This window comes from Pezoporus wallicus, unplaced genomic scaffold (genome assembly GCF_028554395.1).
Source record: "Pezoporus wallicus isolate ANWC-B61680 ecotype Strahan unplaced genomic scaffold, APGP_CSIRO_Pwel_v1 contig_227, whole genome shotgun sequence".
Taxonomy (NCBI): Eukaryota; Metazoa; Chordata; class Aves; order Psittaciformes; family Psittacidae; genus Pezoporus; species Pezoporus wallicus.
This window is the reverse complement of record NW_026635704.1, coordinates 14,191,275-14,208,046: the sequence shown is the minus strand read 5'-3', so window position 1 is coordinate 14,208,046 and position 16,772 is coordinate 14,191,275. Positions and strand designations below refer to the sequence as shown.

Genomic DNA, 16,772 nt, shown 5'->3' with positions numbered 1-16,772 from the left:
AATATTCTATTACCTAAATAGAATAAAAGTAGTAGCTCAGTAGAACTGGTTGATTTTCTAAACTAAAGACAAAGAAAGTGAAATATGTCCTCAGTACTTTCTAAAATTATGTACAAGCTAAGGTAGCCTGCAGCCATTGAAGAATAGAATCATAGAATAGTTAGGGTTGGAAAGGACCTTAAGATCATCTAGTTCCAACCCCCCTGCCGTGGGAGGGACACCTCACACTAAAGCATGCCACCCAAGTCTCTGTCCAACCTGGCCTTGAACACTGCCAGGGATAGAGCATTTACCACTTCTTTGGGCTCCCTGTTCCAGTGCCTCACCACCCTCACAGTAAAGAACTTCTTCCTTATATCTAATCTAAACTTCCCCTGTTTTAAGTTTGAGCCTGTTACCCCTTGTCCTATCACTATGCTGCTGTGCACTTTTTTGTTCTTGACATTTTTCCTCCATTTTCTATCTTTTATACTACCTTCAGAGATAGATATACACAGGGTTTTTTCAACTGTATATTAGGGATTTTAAAAAATCTCCCTTTTTTCTTCAGAAATTATTTCTCTTTTAAAATAAACTTAAAACTTACCAACATGTAAATATATGCAAATCAAAACAGGTCACTTCTGAAAAGCTGACTTTAGAAGTTCTGAATGATTAACATTTAAAAATGTTTGACTATTTAATCCCTAGTATTGAAGTCTGGATGGGGATTAGAATAGGCACAGCATACAGAAGTGATGAGAAGCGGGGTGTGTTCTCAGCTTTTCCAAAGCTTAAATTCATGCTTCTCTCCTGCATTTTAGCTGCTTATTCATTCTACTATTTTTCATCACCAGGAATAACGTTTGGATGCCAAAAGCATGAATGAAGTCACAGTGAGTACTTCCTTCTATGCCTTGTACACAGAATTAAGCTTCAGGTGTGTTTCAGGAGACCGCCTCGAGAACCTGTGAGTCATGAGCTTTGTACCAAGCACGCACTGCCATTCAGTCATGGACAACTTTCTCCTGGCAAAGCCTGGCAAGTGATTAGATCTCCATCAATTGATTGCCACAGATGAAGTGGACGCTAGAATGGAAATTCAGCCTCAGAAGACTACAAATACTTTAATGAAATTATTCTTTTTCACCAAAAGAGTAACACAGAGTGATATATATTTCCTACCAATTGGCAGAGCCACAGCAGTTTACTTGACTTCTAGAGGGAAAAGCATCTTTCTTTTCTTGAACTTACAGAAAAGGGACTCAAACATGAGTAACAGTTTAGAAAACAATGGGTGTAAAGAAAAAGAGATAAGAAAATTGATTAATACCCAGAAATCAGTAAGAAAAATATGTTGACTTTTCCATACCTTTCTTGCTTACACTGCCATTTGGGTGGGTAACTCTTCTCCTCCAAGACTAAAAATTCAGTTGATAATAGTGTGCCCTGTAATACCTGAAATACTTTTAACTGCAAAGGATCAGAAGCAGGGGGAAAAAACCCAGAGCAGCAAAGAACTTAATCTCATATGTTCACTATTACATCTGGTAAGCAAAACAGCCCAGACACCAGCTGCTAATGTTGCACAGACCTCTGCTTACACGAGACTAAAAGCAAAGCCCCCTGAGAACCAAACACCCCCTGAGGTTTTGGAAGGCTGTACTGGGAGAAAGTGGCAATTTCTTCACAGCTTCTCACCTTCACACATAACCTACACAAACTCTGTTTTGAAGCACGCCCGTACTTTTTCTGAAGCATGCTCCCTCCTCTTTCTTTTCATGCATCTCTGTTTTCTGTTGCTGGCTGGACCCGGCAGTGGAAGTGCTGAACAACAAGAGTGGGTCCAGCCCTGTTGCTGACTCAGATCTGAGAGCCTGGGCTCATCAGATTTCACTGCTGCATTCCAGATTTTGGTACCCCAAAAAATTCAGATAGTTATCTAAACCGAACTTCCTGAGGGTGAACTATCCCTAGCACTAGACACTTTGAGGGCCGATATACCAGGCTTGAGCAAGAGCCCATCAGCATACCGAAGACTGCATGCTAACTGTGCTTAAAGCAATAGCTACCAAGAGAAGTTCAACTCCATCACGGGGTAAATTATTGAGTTAATTGCCTTGGTATTCATATTTACATGCAAAAAACCCAGCAGATCTGAGGACAAATATTACACTGTGCCTTTAAAACCTTTGTTTTAGGGAAATGGACTTCAGAAAACTTCTTTTGTAATGTAAAATGGAACCATCTGTACATAAATTTTGGGAGTTATTTTGATGTTAGGTTTATTGATATAATTATGTTGTTACTAAGCTGTTTACTGTTCCAGGCTCCTAATAGCTACGAGGGCTTGTTAACAATACTCTGAAATCACAGGGAAGCCTTTTCTTTCCCTTTGGTTTGGAAAGAGAAAACAAAAATTCTAAATGTGTTTATTTCCACATTTTATATTTGCACATAGCATCTACTTCCTTTAATGTGAAAATTTTATGATTACAAAGCTTTTGCCTCAATTTGTTTAGCTTTACTGCTTGGGCAGCCATATTATTATTATCACAACAGTTTGAGACTGCATTACTTAGCTGGCTTTAAAGAGAAGTCCCAAGGTGAAGTATTTCTTCATACTCACTTTAGTCTTAAAGCAATAAGAAGACTGACACTGCAATTACTGTGAAAAGAAATAATTACAAAAATTATGGTGGTACCTTAAATTGTTTCCTCTTTGGAGCTGGAGATTATTGGTTTTCCAGTTCCAATTCTGAAAAGGAAAAGTCTCCCACACAGCTCAGCAAAACAGATTTTTCAAAAGAAAGCTTTCTCTGGCTTGTTGTTTGATTTGGAGAGACAGGATACAGCAGGTTCTGTAAGACAAACTGCTCAAACCTCCAGCTGGCATCTGAAAGCCCATCTTTAACTTTTCTGTAATACATCCAGGGTTCCAGTGGACAACTGCTGGACCATTTGCACAACAGAGTGAAAAGCCATCTTGTTAAACAATCTTTGTCTAACAGAGACCAAAGCAGTAACAGAAGCTTTTGGTATATATTTGATGCAGTGAGTAGGATTCCTGAGAAATACACTGGTCAAGAAGAGGACACACACACAACTTTACAGACTGATTATTTAAACTCCTAGAAATTGTACTGCATTAGGCATCTAAACTCTGTTTTCCCTCCATATGAGAAACTACAACTAACTAGATAAGAAGTCCAACAAAAATTGTCATCTGTGTTGCAAATGAAGTCAGGTAGGAAGGTGGAGGATTACAACATCATCCTATCTGCTCCCTGCTTACTGTAAAGTACATCAAGGATTTGTATTTTTTGCCCCACTCGACCTCCTGAATAGATGAAATCCATTATATCTTGTCAGAGAGACTTGGTAAGGAACACGGAGCGAGAGGTGAATCAAGTAATTAAATATTTTGAAAGGTTCCATGACAATTTAAAATCAGTGATGGATTTACCACAGCAGAATCAAGAGACAGGAAAGGAATGGAGATAATGTAAGCCAAGAACTTGTGCACTTTCCCTAGAGGGTGGAGAACAGCATTAGAACAAAATGTTAAAAATCACAAGACACAAAAGTTTTAGAGAGGATCATCTGAAGTAGTTAAAAAGATTCAAGGAGTTTCCTAAATTATGAAAAGAAGAACATCCCCATCAAAGCCAGGAATAGGTCTGTTAGGCTTTCAACAGGTTAAAAGCCTGTCATAGCCAGGAGGTAGCTCTTAACAAAACTCATAGCATGCAGGGAAGTTCTCAGTTTTTCCCCTGGCAAGCTCACTTCAAAGCAAAGTTTGTAAACATCTTGGGGGACAAGGGGGGCAGAAAATTACAGTGGGTTTCAGAAACATTTACAAGTGTTTTGCAGAAATGAAACTTCTTAAGGAGATCAGTTTCACTTTCTGAGGAGGAATGGTTTGTCCATAAGCCAAAGGTCAATGACAGCCAGTACAGTGAAGTCCTTAAAAGCATTAAACGAAAAGGCACACGGCCTCCTTCAGCGTTATGGAAGAGAATATTGTGTATACAGTGCGGTGACTGTCTCATACACACCCCTCCATTCAGAACAGATAATGTACCGAGTTATTAAAAGCTGTGCATAAGTAATGGACACAAAACTAAACAAATCCCCCTTTTGCAGACTGTTAGTTCACAGACACAAAACTGAAGCCAGAAGACTTTCTGGACAAGTAAGCGCTGAGGCTATCTGGAGACATCAGTTGCCCAGGACCAGTTTTACCTGCGTTTCTGTTGACAACACTGCTGCCTTCTGCAGCCAGCGGGAAGGGCAGGGGCCTGCCTCCAGTGGGGCTCAGCCAGCCTCCCTCCACCCCTGAGAGTTACTCTGCAAACGCAAGCTGGAAAAGGGGCTCCCACCACTGCACTATGTAAAATGATTCCCATTGGCAGGGATTTCTCCTCCCTGCCTGTTTTTATGTAATGCTTACAGTGCTACAGGAAACGCTCCCAACCATGCGAAGTTCAGCCCTGGCCCATGCCCAGCCTCCTGCCAGTTCACCTGGGTCTTTGGTGCTACCACAAGACATACTGTAAACCATGCTGCTCAACAAACCTAACTTAAAATCTGCTAAAGCAAATTATTTAATTGATTTGATGTACAGCACAGTCCCAGCAACAACTGGTCTGGTACAACTGAGGGACAGCGAGCACAGCACATCAAAGGGAAATACAATAAAGGAAAAGCATTCTTTACCACATAGTAAAGAATACCACAATTAAAATAGTATTGAATGCATCACCAGTGTGACTGTTTGTAAAGTAGCTTAGAAAGCTAAGGAAAAACACAGTAGGAGTTGAGGGGAGGAGAGTACCATGCTCTTGATGCCCAGACTTGAGGGCCTCTCATTCCAGACTCCAGCTCTAATGGGTTTGATTATGATCATGCCCAGTTTCGGTCAAGAGCAATAACAAACCACGTGTGCTAGCCAGGCTTCCATGTTTTCATAATGTAGGATTTACACACGTTAATATATGCATTTTATGTAAGTTTTAACATCTGATGAGGTTATACAGTAAGGCTGTGTCATGGTTTTGTCTTGCTAGCTTATAGGGAGTATTTTCCTCTGAATTGTGCACAATGTATGTTTAGTTAATAAAGCAGTAGCAATTTGATAGCAGATAAATAAACAAACTACAACTAGTAATACATTTAATATGTATATACTATATATATTTAGTCCACATTCTGGATGAGAAGAGCTTTACCTAGACATAGCTGAAGCACATCAACACAACAGCTGATCATTTGGGATAGAAAATGACTTTTCAAGAAAAGCTTAAATGAAAAAAAATCAACACTACAACCAAGTAATACCTATATTAAGTTAGAAAATGGGTGTTTAGAATTTAATCTAAATAAACGCAGGGGGGCTTTATATGTAAGATTATATATATCTCCAAATATCAGACCTCTTCCATAAAGGCAAACTTCACTCTGTAGGGTTTGCCTAAGAACAAGATCTGTGACCATAGGTAAGAATCCTGACCAATTAACAACTGCAAGACACAGGAAGAGAATACTTTTACATGTAGTCCAATCTAAAAAATAAACAGATCTAAAAGTTGCTTTATCCTCCTCTCCCCCCAGAGGTGTCATTTATGTTTAGGTTGTGGAAATAATTCCCCCCCCCCCCCCCCCATCCTTGTTTTCTCCTCTAAGCTGAGCTGGTTCTAAGGGCAATTTCAGGGTAACCAGTAAACCTAATGGGATTCCATTCCTTCCTGAGCAGCAGTCCTCAAAAATCAGGAAATTACAGCCATATCTGAAGTGACCAGCAACCCAAGGCAATTCTCAAGGCTTACGTGGACTGTTTCAGAAGTTGATAATGTGGTATGTTGATGTTTGTTTTTAAAATGGGTTTGGTTTTGAGTACAGCTACCAAATGGTTCCCTGCTATACAGCATGATTGAAAGCTGAACACCTAGAGTCAAATATTTCCCAGCAAAATTAAACAATCACCTCATGCAGAACTCCTCAAACTGCAAGTCATGAGTGTCAGCCAAAGGAGGCTGTAAAAAGACAAAATACTGGACAGCTTATTTATTTTTGGGAGGGAATGGAAGGTAAGAAAAATTTCAAAAGATAATAAAGAACTATCCTGTTCTATATAAGAAGTTTTAAAATAATCTGAAGAAAACAATGATATATTGTAAAACTGGACTCCTTTAAGCCTACAAACCCTGTCAGTTCCAGCATCAGCCCATATGAATTATCTCTTCCTCAATCTGTACATTAACAATGCATGAAATAGTACCAACCCTATTAAATTAATATTTATGACAAGCTCAAGGAACCATTAGACAAGCTGTACTTGCTAAGGCACAAACGCAGCGTACAAGTCTCACATAGTTGCCTTGCGCATGTTTCTCAAAAAGGAACCTCAACTCAGAGGAGTGATTTGTTTCTGGAAACACAAAAGGCAGACAAGCTGTGCCACGGTAGGAAGACAAATGAAAACACAAATATAATCAATGCAGTTTATAGCTTTATAGTGAATCCAAACTGTTCTCAAGTTCAGTGCTTTCAGTGTGTTGTAGTGTGCAGCATTCTAGTAAATATTCTCCCAGGTTTTTTCAGAGTTTTTATGATCTATGCTGTCTGTCCCAACAATATCTCAGAGATGGCAAAAAGGGGTATTTTAAATTATGAGGTATTAGTTGAAGATGCTGACAGACTTGGGTTTGCACTAACAGATGTGCTGTGAACAGCAGCAGCAACTTCATGGTGGACACGCAGTCCTCTTTTATGCCAGCCAGAGATAAGAAGACTGACTATGGATAATGATTCTAGAGAAGACTGTGCAAAGCCCATTGTCATGATCTGCTCTAGAACAGACATGCACCACTTATTAAAAACATAAGAATCCTATCCTTAAGAAAGTGGGAGATAAAGAACCCTGAAAATCAGAAACATCCACAGAAATATTCATTATGGTTTTAGACTTATCAAGGAGAAAGACAACATACACAATTTCAGGAGTCCAAAGAGGTTAAAGAGGGAAAACAAAACAAAACACACACACATGCAAAATCCTTCCCACATACTGCCAAATATTTTTTTGGAGCCACGTCAGTGATTTGGCTTTCAAAACACACAGTGAATCTCTCAAAGGTAAAATTAAAGCTTGTGCACCACTTCTAACATCATGAATACTGTTCTGATACTTCTGCTGTGAGAAACGTGGTCTGCCAGACAGCCATCCTGGGACAGTAACAAGAGAAATACTACTACTCAGGGAGAAGTAATACACCGCAATCTGCATGGTTAATGTTGACTCTGAAGACTGGTAGGAAGAGAAGCTTCATCAACCACACAAAAGGCTGCACTGAATGTTTCACAGCTGAACTGCTTTATATACCAAATTATGTTATTGCTGCCAAAAATATGTAAAACCATGGGCATTTCTTCCATGAGCTTTTACAGAAGGGCTGCAGTCTGCCTTGTAGAAGTAGCAAAATTTGTTCTCCTCCTTGCCTCTGTGTCCCTGCCCACTAGGATAGCAGAGATGTTTTAAATACTGCATTTGGTAGCAACATTCCAAATTTTTCAAATATTTGAAAGCAACATTCCCCTTTTGAAATACTTGGGGTTTTAATAACTATTTCTGCTAAGAGCGTAGCAATTAACTTTTGCTTACCTACACTTAAATATGACATTTAGGAGGAGGAGTCTGAGAAAGCATACATGTTGGAGGGAATTGCCAGACGTGACAATATGATGAACTCACACTTTATCCACCTCGTTGCCCATCCAAAATTGCATAAGGACACCAGCATGCTTAGCGTGAAACTCTCTGTGGTCTAAAAGATCCAGCATATTCAAAGCCCAACACAAGTGCGTATAGGACTGCATATAAAAAAATCTTACTGTAACCACACACCTACAATTACAGTAGCAAATCACACCTGCCAAAGAGAATGAGACTTGACTTAAAAATTGTTTCTCCATGATGAGCTCAGGAATACACTGTATTTCCCAAAGTGAAAGTACTAACCAGCAATCCAGCAACGAGAAATCATCATTTTTCAAAATGTAGGTTGAAAGAAAAACCAAAAAAAAGATTAGCTGATTACTGATAAACATTTAAACAAACCCATTCAACACAGTCAAAACTTGCTCTTTAGTGGTTAAACTACTGCAGGAATTTTGGCACATAGACTTTTTACAAATTAAGTATTGTTTTACACGTCCCAAATGTGTTAGTCATAAACATTAGCAGAGGAATACAAATCACAACTTTTTAATAACCCTGCAGTAATTCTGAACTTGTTCATCTGATCTTATTTAGCTTGTTTTTTCTTCATGACTGGATAAAGCAGACTGCAGGATTTTGTGCAGTGCCAGGTCTTGGCTCCATCAGTTGCTTATTAAACAAGATCTGGAATTTAGCATTGGATTGAATGCACATGGGAACTCATGTGAAGCTGCTCGTATATCATTGATAGCCCCGTTGCTAACACAGAGTTTATCCAAGACGGTACATTTTTCGTTGACTTGAACAAAGCTGTTCGCCATCCTCTGTTTTTGACGTCAGTGGACAACTACCCACTAACAGTATCTGTCACTACAAAATGCTTGGAATTTCCTCACTTATAAAAGCTGGAAAGTTTCAAGTACAGACCTTTCATTAAAAAAAAAAGTACACATGATTAGATTTTCAGGATGAGAATATTTTGTGACTATTAGGATAGGACATTTTCATTCTCACTGAATATTTTTTCCAGTGACTTAAGAATTCAGACATAAACAGCATCACTGTAAAGAATGGATGTTTAAAAATATAATTTTCCTCTTTTGTTCCTAAAACCCATGGACTCAAATGCACACTAATTCCTCAGCATGTAAGCATCACAGTGATTAAAACCTTTCCCACTAACTGGACACTACAACCATTCCAGCAGGATCCATGTAGGACTGTATCTAGTGTTTAGAAAAATGTAGAAAACCACCCCCCAGCATAAAACAGGCTATTTACATTCACTGCCTCTTTTCTACAATTCTTTTGTTCTTACATATGAAATGGCTCGTATCAAAGAAAGTCATCCTGGTGGAGGCTCCCTCCAGAGCCCAGAATTACCTCCTGAGAACAACACACAATGTTGCTTCTAGGCAAACTCTGGGTAGCCCTTCTTGCTTGTCTGAGCCAGGAGCATAACAACTGACTACATGTACCCAATTCAGACATCCATCTGGACTGAGAGACATATTCTACCCCTCCTGGAGGTTTATGTGCTGACAATGCATTTCAACCTTGATGTAAAAACCAAGCTGCTACTTCACAAACACACCACTCACTTCTGACCCCTCTGATTGGCTCAAAGCAAACAAACATATCAACAAAACCCAGCACTTCTTTGGCACAATAGAGTGGAAATTCCCCTTTTTCAGCATGGCAAGATACCATCAGCTATTAGTCCAGAGACAGGCAGACATGTTTTAAAATTCAGTTTTAATCTTCTGCAGAACTCTGGATCTACTATCTTGAGGCTCCCATCTTCCCCAAATGTGTTTCCACTCTTTTCTCCGTGGGAAACCTCTTTCATAGAGAGCAGTTCGTTCACCTTTGTTTTTCAGGGTACTAAAATTTATGTATGGCATTCAGATAATACATCTATTTATGCCATAGTTATACAAATAAACAGGTCTATCTCACAGTAAAAGTGGCATCATGTTCCTATGTTTATTAGACATAACCCACATCCGAAATACCAGGTATTTGTTGCTTCAGTTGGTTGTAACAAATCAGAGAAGTGGCATGAATGACTTGTTCTCTCAGAATCAAAGCTTTATAATTCTGTATTTTTCCAATTATGTCATCCACCTATGAAGGAACAGAATTATTCACTGATTTGATTACTAAGAAATTGTGGTGTTTTGATTTTCTACATGCAAGGTGAATAAATATAATACTAATGGCTTGATCTCTTTAGTTCTAGAGATATAACATAAAATATAACTGAGCAGCTCTACTGATAAAACTTTCTCCCTTACATTACAGGATGGACAAAACCCCAAATTTATTAATAAATAAAAAGGAAAATCCAATGGACTACTCTGTCAAAATGGATAAAACAACATAAGTATTTAAGAAATTACATTAAAAGCTTGTCAGAGACAACTTTCCGTTCACAAAAAGTATACACATACCTATTCTCAAAAGACAATTCATGTCTTTTGAGTAGGAAAGGTATAACCTAACAAAAAAAAAAAAAAACAAACAAAAACACCATAAATACTTGCAAGAAATCCACAGCTGTTCCTTTTCTTCTGAAAGGAACTTCAATTTTCACAACTGCATGATCTCTGAGAAGCAATTCCAAACAGATGATACAATCTGATCTTTGGCTCCAAGGCCATTCCCATACGTACTTTAGAAATAGTGCCCACACTAGCTTTACAGCTCTTAAGTTTTGTAGAATTTTATCTTCTGAGTGAGCCCTGTCCCTCTTATCAGGGTTCTCCCACTCTGCTATTATAACATCTTCAAAGAAAGAATGCAAAGGCAGAGCTAACATCTTTCCAATGGGAGGGATCTGACTGGTGATCTTTCCCCCCCCCTTTCCCATCCGTCTGAATATCCGTATGTGCATGTGTATATACATATTTATAAATGCTTAGATTTCATCAAAGGAAGATGAACACAGATAAGTTTTGTCCAACTGATCAACCAAGCACGCAAAGAAACTGCCTCTCTGGAGTAAGTAAAGAAACTGAATTTATGCGAAAGAAGTTCCATACCTTGTCTTTAATGTGTATTTGTATTTTACCTTTATGGAATGAGAAAATTTAAAGGTTATAGATACTTTCCTTCTTACAGAGTAGCAGTAGGTCATTTCTGCATTTTATTAGTATATGAAGCCCAAGATCCTGTTTTTTCACATGATCTTTATTGTGATAGGCTGGTATTCTGTAACAATGTTCTTAAGTGCTTCCCTTGGCCAGTGAGAGAAACCATGACAAAAAGTCTCTATCTTCATCAAATGGAAGGCAAACCCTCTTCAACACCAGTCACATTAGTTCCAAACACCTATTTCATGTTAGCTCCCTGTGTTGGTGCTTGTATTTCTCACTAAGGTTATGTAAAACCATGCAATGTAAGGCTATGTAATAAGTAAGACAATGCAAAAATCACACTAAATATCCATTTATCCTAAGTCCTGTTGTTGAGTTAACAAAACAGCCTACAGTATATCCAGGATAATTCTGAAGTAGAAGAATACGTAAGTCCACAAAGCTAGATTGCTTTCCTTATATAAACTTGTTCAGAGCTTGCTTGCATGTTTCTACAGCAACTTTCATCATTGGTCCCACCTTAAAGGACTTAACCTACAAAGTTTCATCATTGTACATCAGCTGATCTGCAGCAGCGTTTTGTATGAGCAATTCCAGGCAGTAAATAGTTCAGTCTTCTAAATCTCTTACACTGGGGAGAGAGCAAATCTAGTGTAATCCGAGCAGAAGTGAGAAGTCCACATTAAACACTTTCACCAGGCACTGGAACACTTTAAAAGCTGAGTAATTATGGTTCCCTGTGGTTTCATAGGTTAAGAGAAACTAAAGAACAACTTTGAAGTTGCTTGTTGATGTCACAGAATTAAGTGTTTTATATACTTACTATACTGAGTTCCTAAAATAAACTCTGTCTTCTTTTTTGCTGTTGTTGTTAAGCACAGAGAAGTTGCACAGGGAATAGCAGCTCTCCAGCTAAGGATCTTGTCCTCTGCAGTGCTTGACAGCCAAAGTTTACAGGCTGTGTAAGAACAAAATGCAATCTCCTTCCTGTCATCCCAGTCCTCCATGAACCTTCTGAACTAGAGGTTTCATACCAGACCATCACATTCAGGAGGTATGGATCAATCTTTGACCCTGTCCAAATCAAACATGATCTGTGGTTTATATTGATATTGGCAACAACTGTACTGATATCAACATGCTTCAAACAGTTAAACTTCAGAAATACATGAGAAACATTGCAAAGTTGTTAAATTTGATCATAAGGAAAAGCATTCTTATCCGGACCATTTGCTTCAGGTTAATTTATCCTGAATGCTCAACAGTAGGCATTTCTATGAGGAGGAGGCAGGAGTATCTGAAGAAGACTGTCTATCCTCAAGCCCTGCTGTCAGCAGAAAAACGAATCCTGAAGTCTCTAGAAAAACCAACTCATCACTTTCTGTTAGGTATGGTAAATGATTTCTATCATTTTTATAGTTAAACAAGCAAAACCCCTCAGGTAAGTTGAAGCCATAAAAACACTGCCAGTAGAACCAGGAAGCGTTTGTTCCCATTCTCTCACATCTTTGCAGTATCAAGCAGTCTTCGTTTTTTGTCAGGTATGTATTTCTGCGAAGTAAATAAAGACTTAGTAATCAACTTAATTACGCTCAGTAATAAGCTTTTCCTTTTCCAGCTGTTAAAAAACACTTAATGATTCAGATTCAGTTTGCAAAAAATTATGAGTGTTCACTTAAATTTTAATCTAAGAAATTGTCCAGGTACTGCAAAGACAACCAAAGGCAAGCCTTGACAGGCAGGGGCAGGCAGGACAGAGTTCTTTTGCCTGTTGTGTTACCAACTGGCCAGACACAAACCAGCTCCAGCCCAAAACACGCAGTTGCTTTCATGTGATGTGTCCAAATTAATAGGCATTATTTAGATACAACACTGCAATAATACTTCTATATAGCCTCAAGATCAGTACACTCCTGTCAGATGGCTCAGAGACCAGGCAGCTGAGCTCCAGCTGAGCTCCATCCTTCGCCAGACACACTGGTTTGGAAATGTTAATCAGCCTATTGGGGTTGCTTTCCCTATAGCAAGTGACAATTCTCACATGAAATCCCTTTCATCCAAGACTGTAAATATGTACCTTAAGACCCTAGACACAAAGAACCCCATATCCAGTTACAAACAAATCAGGGCTCAGTCCTGCAAATTTTTACTCTGACACAAAGCTCTTCTGAAAGTCAGTGGGACCACTCCGGGTTGGTAAGAGTCTTATAACCAGCCTCCTGTCAGTATTTTATTTTTTAAATTAAATTGCTTGTGTTCTAGTTCTGAAGTATCATGGGATTCTGCATGCAAACAAATACCAACAAATATATCAACAAATCTCTAAACACTTCTTCCCAAGTATTTATGCAAGTCTACTGCCAGAGACATTTCACATACTGAGCTGTGCACTCAGTTCACAACACATACAAACACAGTTACAAAAGCAAAGCCTAATTTTACAAAGGCTCTGAAGTGAGGCATTCAGATTTTGCTCACAAATAATTATATACAGAAGCCAGCAACCGTGTGTCTGCATCTTACCTACTCACTCAGATGCCTCATCAGAAAGCAAAAGGCAATGTCAGAACATAATTCTAGGGTGTTATGTTAAAGATATCAGGAAATTCTACTTTCAGGATGTTAAAGTAGGCCACTTATAAATCACCCCATCTCATCCCATTCTGCCTTACCATACAAGTATCTGAAAATACAGGATGACGATGCACAGTGTGCTCTGTGTCCCAGCTACACACAGGTCCTTAAAGGACTGCTCCCCTTGTTCTTGCTTCTTTTTTTTTGTTCCCTTTTGCTTTTAATTAGCGATATCAATAAGACACCTAAATATGCTTATTTCATCATGTCAGGATTAGATTTAGGTGATTTGATTTCATACTACTCACGTATTTGAACCATCAAAAAAGCATTTTAATACAAACAGTATCTGTTTTTAATGACAGAAGTGCAAATTCAATGCAGAGCAACAGAAACTACATTTCAGCAGTCAAGAGCTCTCAATTAAGTGTTTAACAGAATAGAACCTTGGAAATGTGATAGAGGAAACTTCCATTAAGTGTACAAGTCCAATTTCCAAATAATGTAAACTAAAAGTGCCAAATAATAATCTAAAACAAAAACATCCCTCATCCTCCCCACTCCCTGCCTCCAGTATGTTTAGTTTAACCGTATCCAGCCCAACTTCTTTTGACTTCTGGTTGAGGAAACAAAAAAGACAACTGACATTAATTTCAAACTGACTGAAAATAGGACTAGAGATGAGCTATAATGCAGTTTTGCACTACTGACTAATGTCTGTTAAGTGCCTTGAGATGCACATGGGTAGGGAAAGCAACCCTGTCAATGCAGACATATCCCCTGCCCAAACATTCTGTTTTACAAAATAACTGCTTGCTTACATGAAAAGCGCATCCTGCTACAATAAAAACCAAAAGCAAATAAAATGTGGTATTTCAGGGAAGACAGAGAGCTCTGAAGTGTTCTCAAAAAACCTCAGTTTACATATATATAGGAATTAGTTCTGTCCTGAATGTCACGGCATTTAAACAAATCAGAAGAGTACACTACTGCAGTTACAGACGCTTGTAGTCTGGAAAGGATCGTAGCAGTGCAGTTACATCTTCCCAGAGCAGACATGGAACAAGCTAGAGCAGAGTGGGACTTATACATGCTAAGCATTGTTACTGGCAGTAACCATTCAAGAAAAGAAAAAAAAAAGGAGAAAATAAAGTTGAATCATACCCTGACTAAATCAGTTTTGTTGGTACAAATATCGTTGTGTAGGTTAAGGTCTCTACAGAAAGATACGGCACCATAAATGCAGTGGCTCACATTTTAGAAACAACAGAGGAAATCTGAAGATAAAAAAGGAACTAAGATGGAAGTTTGTAGGATAAAGAAAGAAGAAGAAAATGGGGAAACAAAACAAATTTAAAGCATGACAAGAAGCTTGTTGAAGGAAAAGGTAAATGAGAACCACCATTAGTATCTTAGGGATGGAAGGAAATGAAAAACCAGTGACGTCATATCAGCCAGGACTTAATTAATACTCAACTATATTTCCCTTAGCTACCAGTCTATTTACATTTAAATTATCAATAGTTGCATCTGTATCCATAATAAACCTCAGATTAAGTATCTTCCCTTAACTTTTGAATTGCCTCCAAAGACAGTTAAATAACATTTTAGTAGTGAAAGATTACAACAAACTGGGGAACCCCAAGATTTTCAGCTACCAATGAAGATAAAAACCAGATACAGACTTTGCCAAACAGGAGGAAGTATTTTGCAAAAGGATAAGATCAAACACTAGAGGCAGGATTCTGCTGCAGCTGGAGGCTAAAACTCAGACAATGAATGCTGAAACACATAAGAAATATATTTCCTTTTTCATAATTTGGGTGCAGAACAGTGAAAAGAGGAGTAGTACTGCCACTTCAAAGTTCGATTTTTATGGAGAGTTGGACCTTCCAACCTACAGCTACCAACAACCAGCTGCCTTACTAGAAATTTCATCACTTTATGCTACTCCTTAAAAAGTAATCCAATTCAGAAAAAAACCCACAAATGCAGACCAAACATTTTGAAGAATTCCAGAAAGGTTTGTGCTGAAGAGGGATTTGGGGAACTGAAGACAGTGAGAGCAGCAGCAGCAATACCGAACTAACAAAATGTTGTCTACTGATTCCTTAAGAGTAGAGTGCATCCAATTTTCCTGTTGCTCGGCGCCCCCCCCCCCCCCCCCATTTTTAGCTGCATGTTGTTTTTGCTGAATACTATACAGTTAATACAGACTTTTCCACTGAAATATTATACCCATACTCACAGCAACAGCTAAGCATTCCTAAACTACTTTGCTACCAGAAAGTATGCACTTTATTGGCCTTACCATTGATAAGACATTGCCCAGGCCTTTCTACTGCTCTAAACATGAAAATATTAAGTGAAAACAAAACTGAAGCCCTGAGCAACACCAGAGGCATTATGATACAAATTTAGTTGTTATCTGAGCTGTCTTTAAGGTATCTGTCATGTCTCTCCAGTTGCCAGAGACAGATGACCACAAAGAGAGCCCTGCTTACCCCTAACCCCCGAGGTCTTTCTCACAACAGTGCAGCCAGGATTCTTCCAACCCTGCTTTGTTCTGCAGTGCTACAGCAAGCATGGCTGGCTCTTCCTACTCACCACGGAGGGTAGATGTGGATGACATCCTGTGGCCTGCTCTTCAGGTGAGCTGCTGTCTCTCTTGCAAAGAGGACTTTGAGTATTGGTTCTCTTGCATTGATGACAGCATCCTTGGATGAAATACTATCAGGAGACTGTTCCAGCTGCTGGCAGATGGCAACTTGTATTGTACACTCCTCAAGCATTTCTAATATCTTCACAATTAAGACACCAGATTTATCTGGAAAGTAAATGAAAAAGAAAAATAAAAGTGTAAAGTCTCAATGAGGAAATTCTAATTCTAGCACTTTGGAGATGTGCATCCCTCTGTTCTCTGCAGAGCTGACTATGAAAAATACACATCTGAGTAGAATACATTGCCCCACCAAAAAACGTTAAGGTTTTGTGGTTTTCTTTTCTTTATAGATGCTGTTAATAAAAGCCTACCTGAACTTCTCCTAAACACCAAAGAAATCACAAACTCTTTACAAGAAGCTCTCTCCCACCATATTTGAACTTTTTAATCTTGCACCTCACTCACTTTGTTCAGTTTTTTTCTTTTATTAGATACTGCACAAAATAGATTTATTTGGAAACCGAATAACCACATTGTGTTAAACGTGAGGATGTGTTTGTCCTCCTTGATCTTTTTCAAAGCAACAGCTGTCAGGGACCAAGTTCGAATAGTACCTGCTAGGTAGAAAGTCTCTAAAAGCTGATAATTCACATTTAGAGATGCATGCGGAGAAACAGGAAGCAAGATAAAGGCACTGCCTAAAAATTGTCACAAAAGTGATCATCCGTTTTATCAGTAG

At 38.7% G+C, this 16,772-nt stretch overlaps 1 protein-coding gene across 2 annotated transcripts in view; it reads right to left on the bottom strand.

The window, feature by feature from the left end:
• Nucleotides 1-16,772, bottom strand: part of SPIDR (scaffold protein involved in DNA repair) — a 204,188-nt gene that overhangs the window by 113,852 nt on the left and 73,564 nt on the right. For both annotated transcript variants that reach the window (XM_057397746.1, XM_057397747.1), the window contains one exon: nt 15,979-16,198. In XM_057397746.1, coding sequence (XP_057253729.1) covers nt 15,979-16,198 — 220 coding nt within the window. The remainder of the gene's footprint in view (nt 1-15,978; nt 16,199-16,772) is intronic.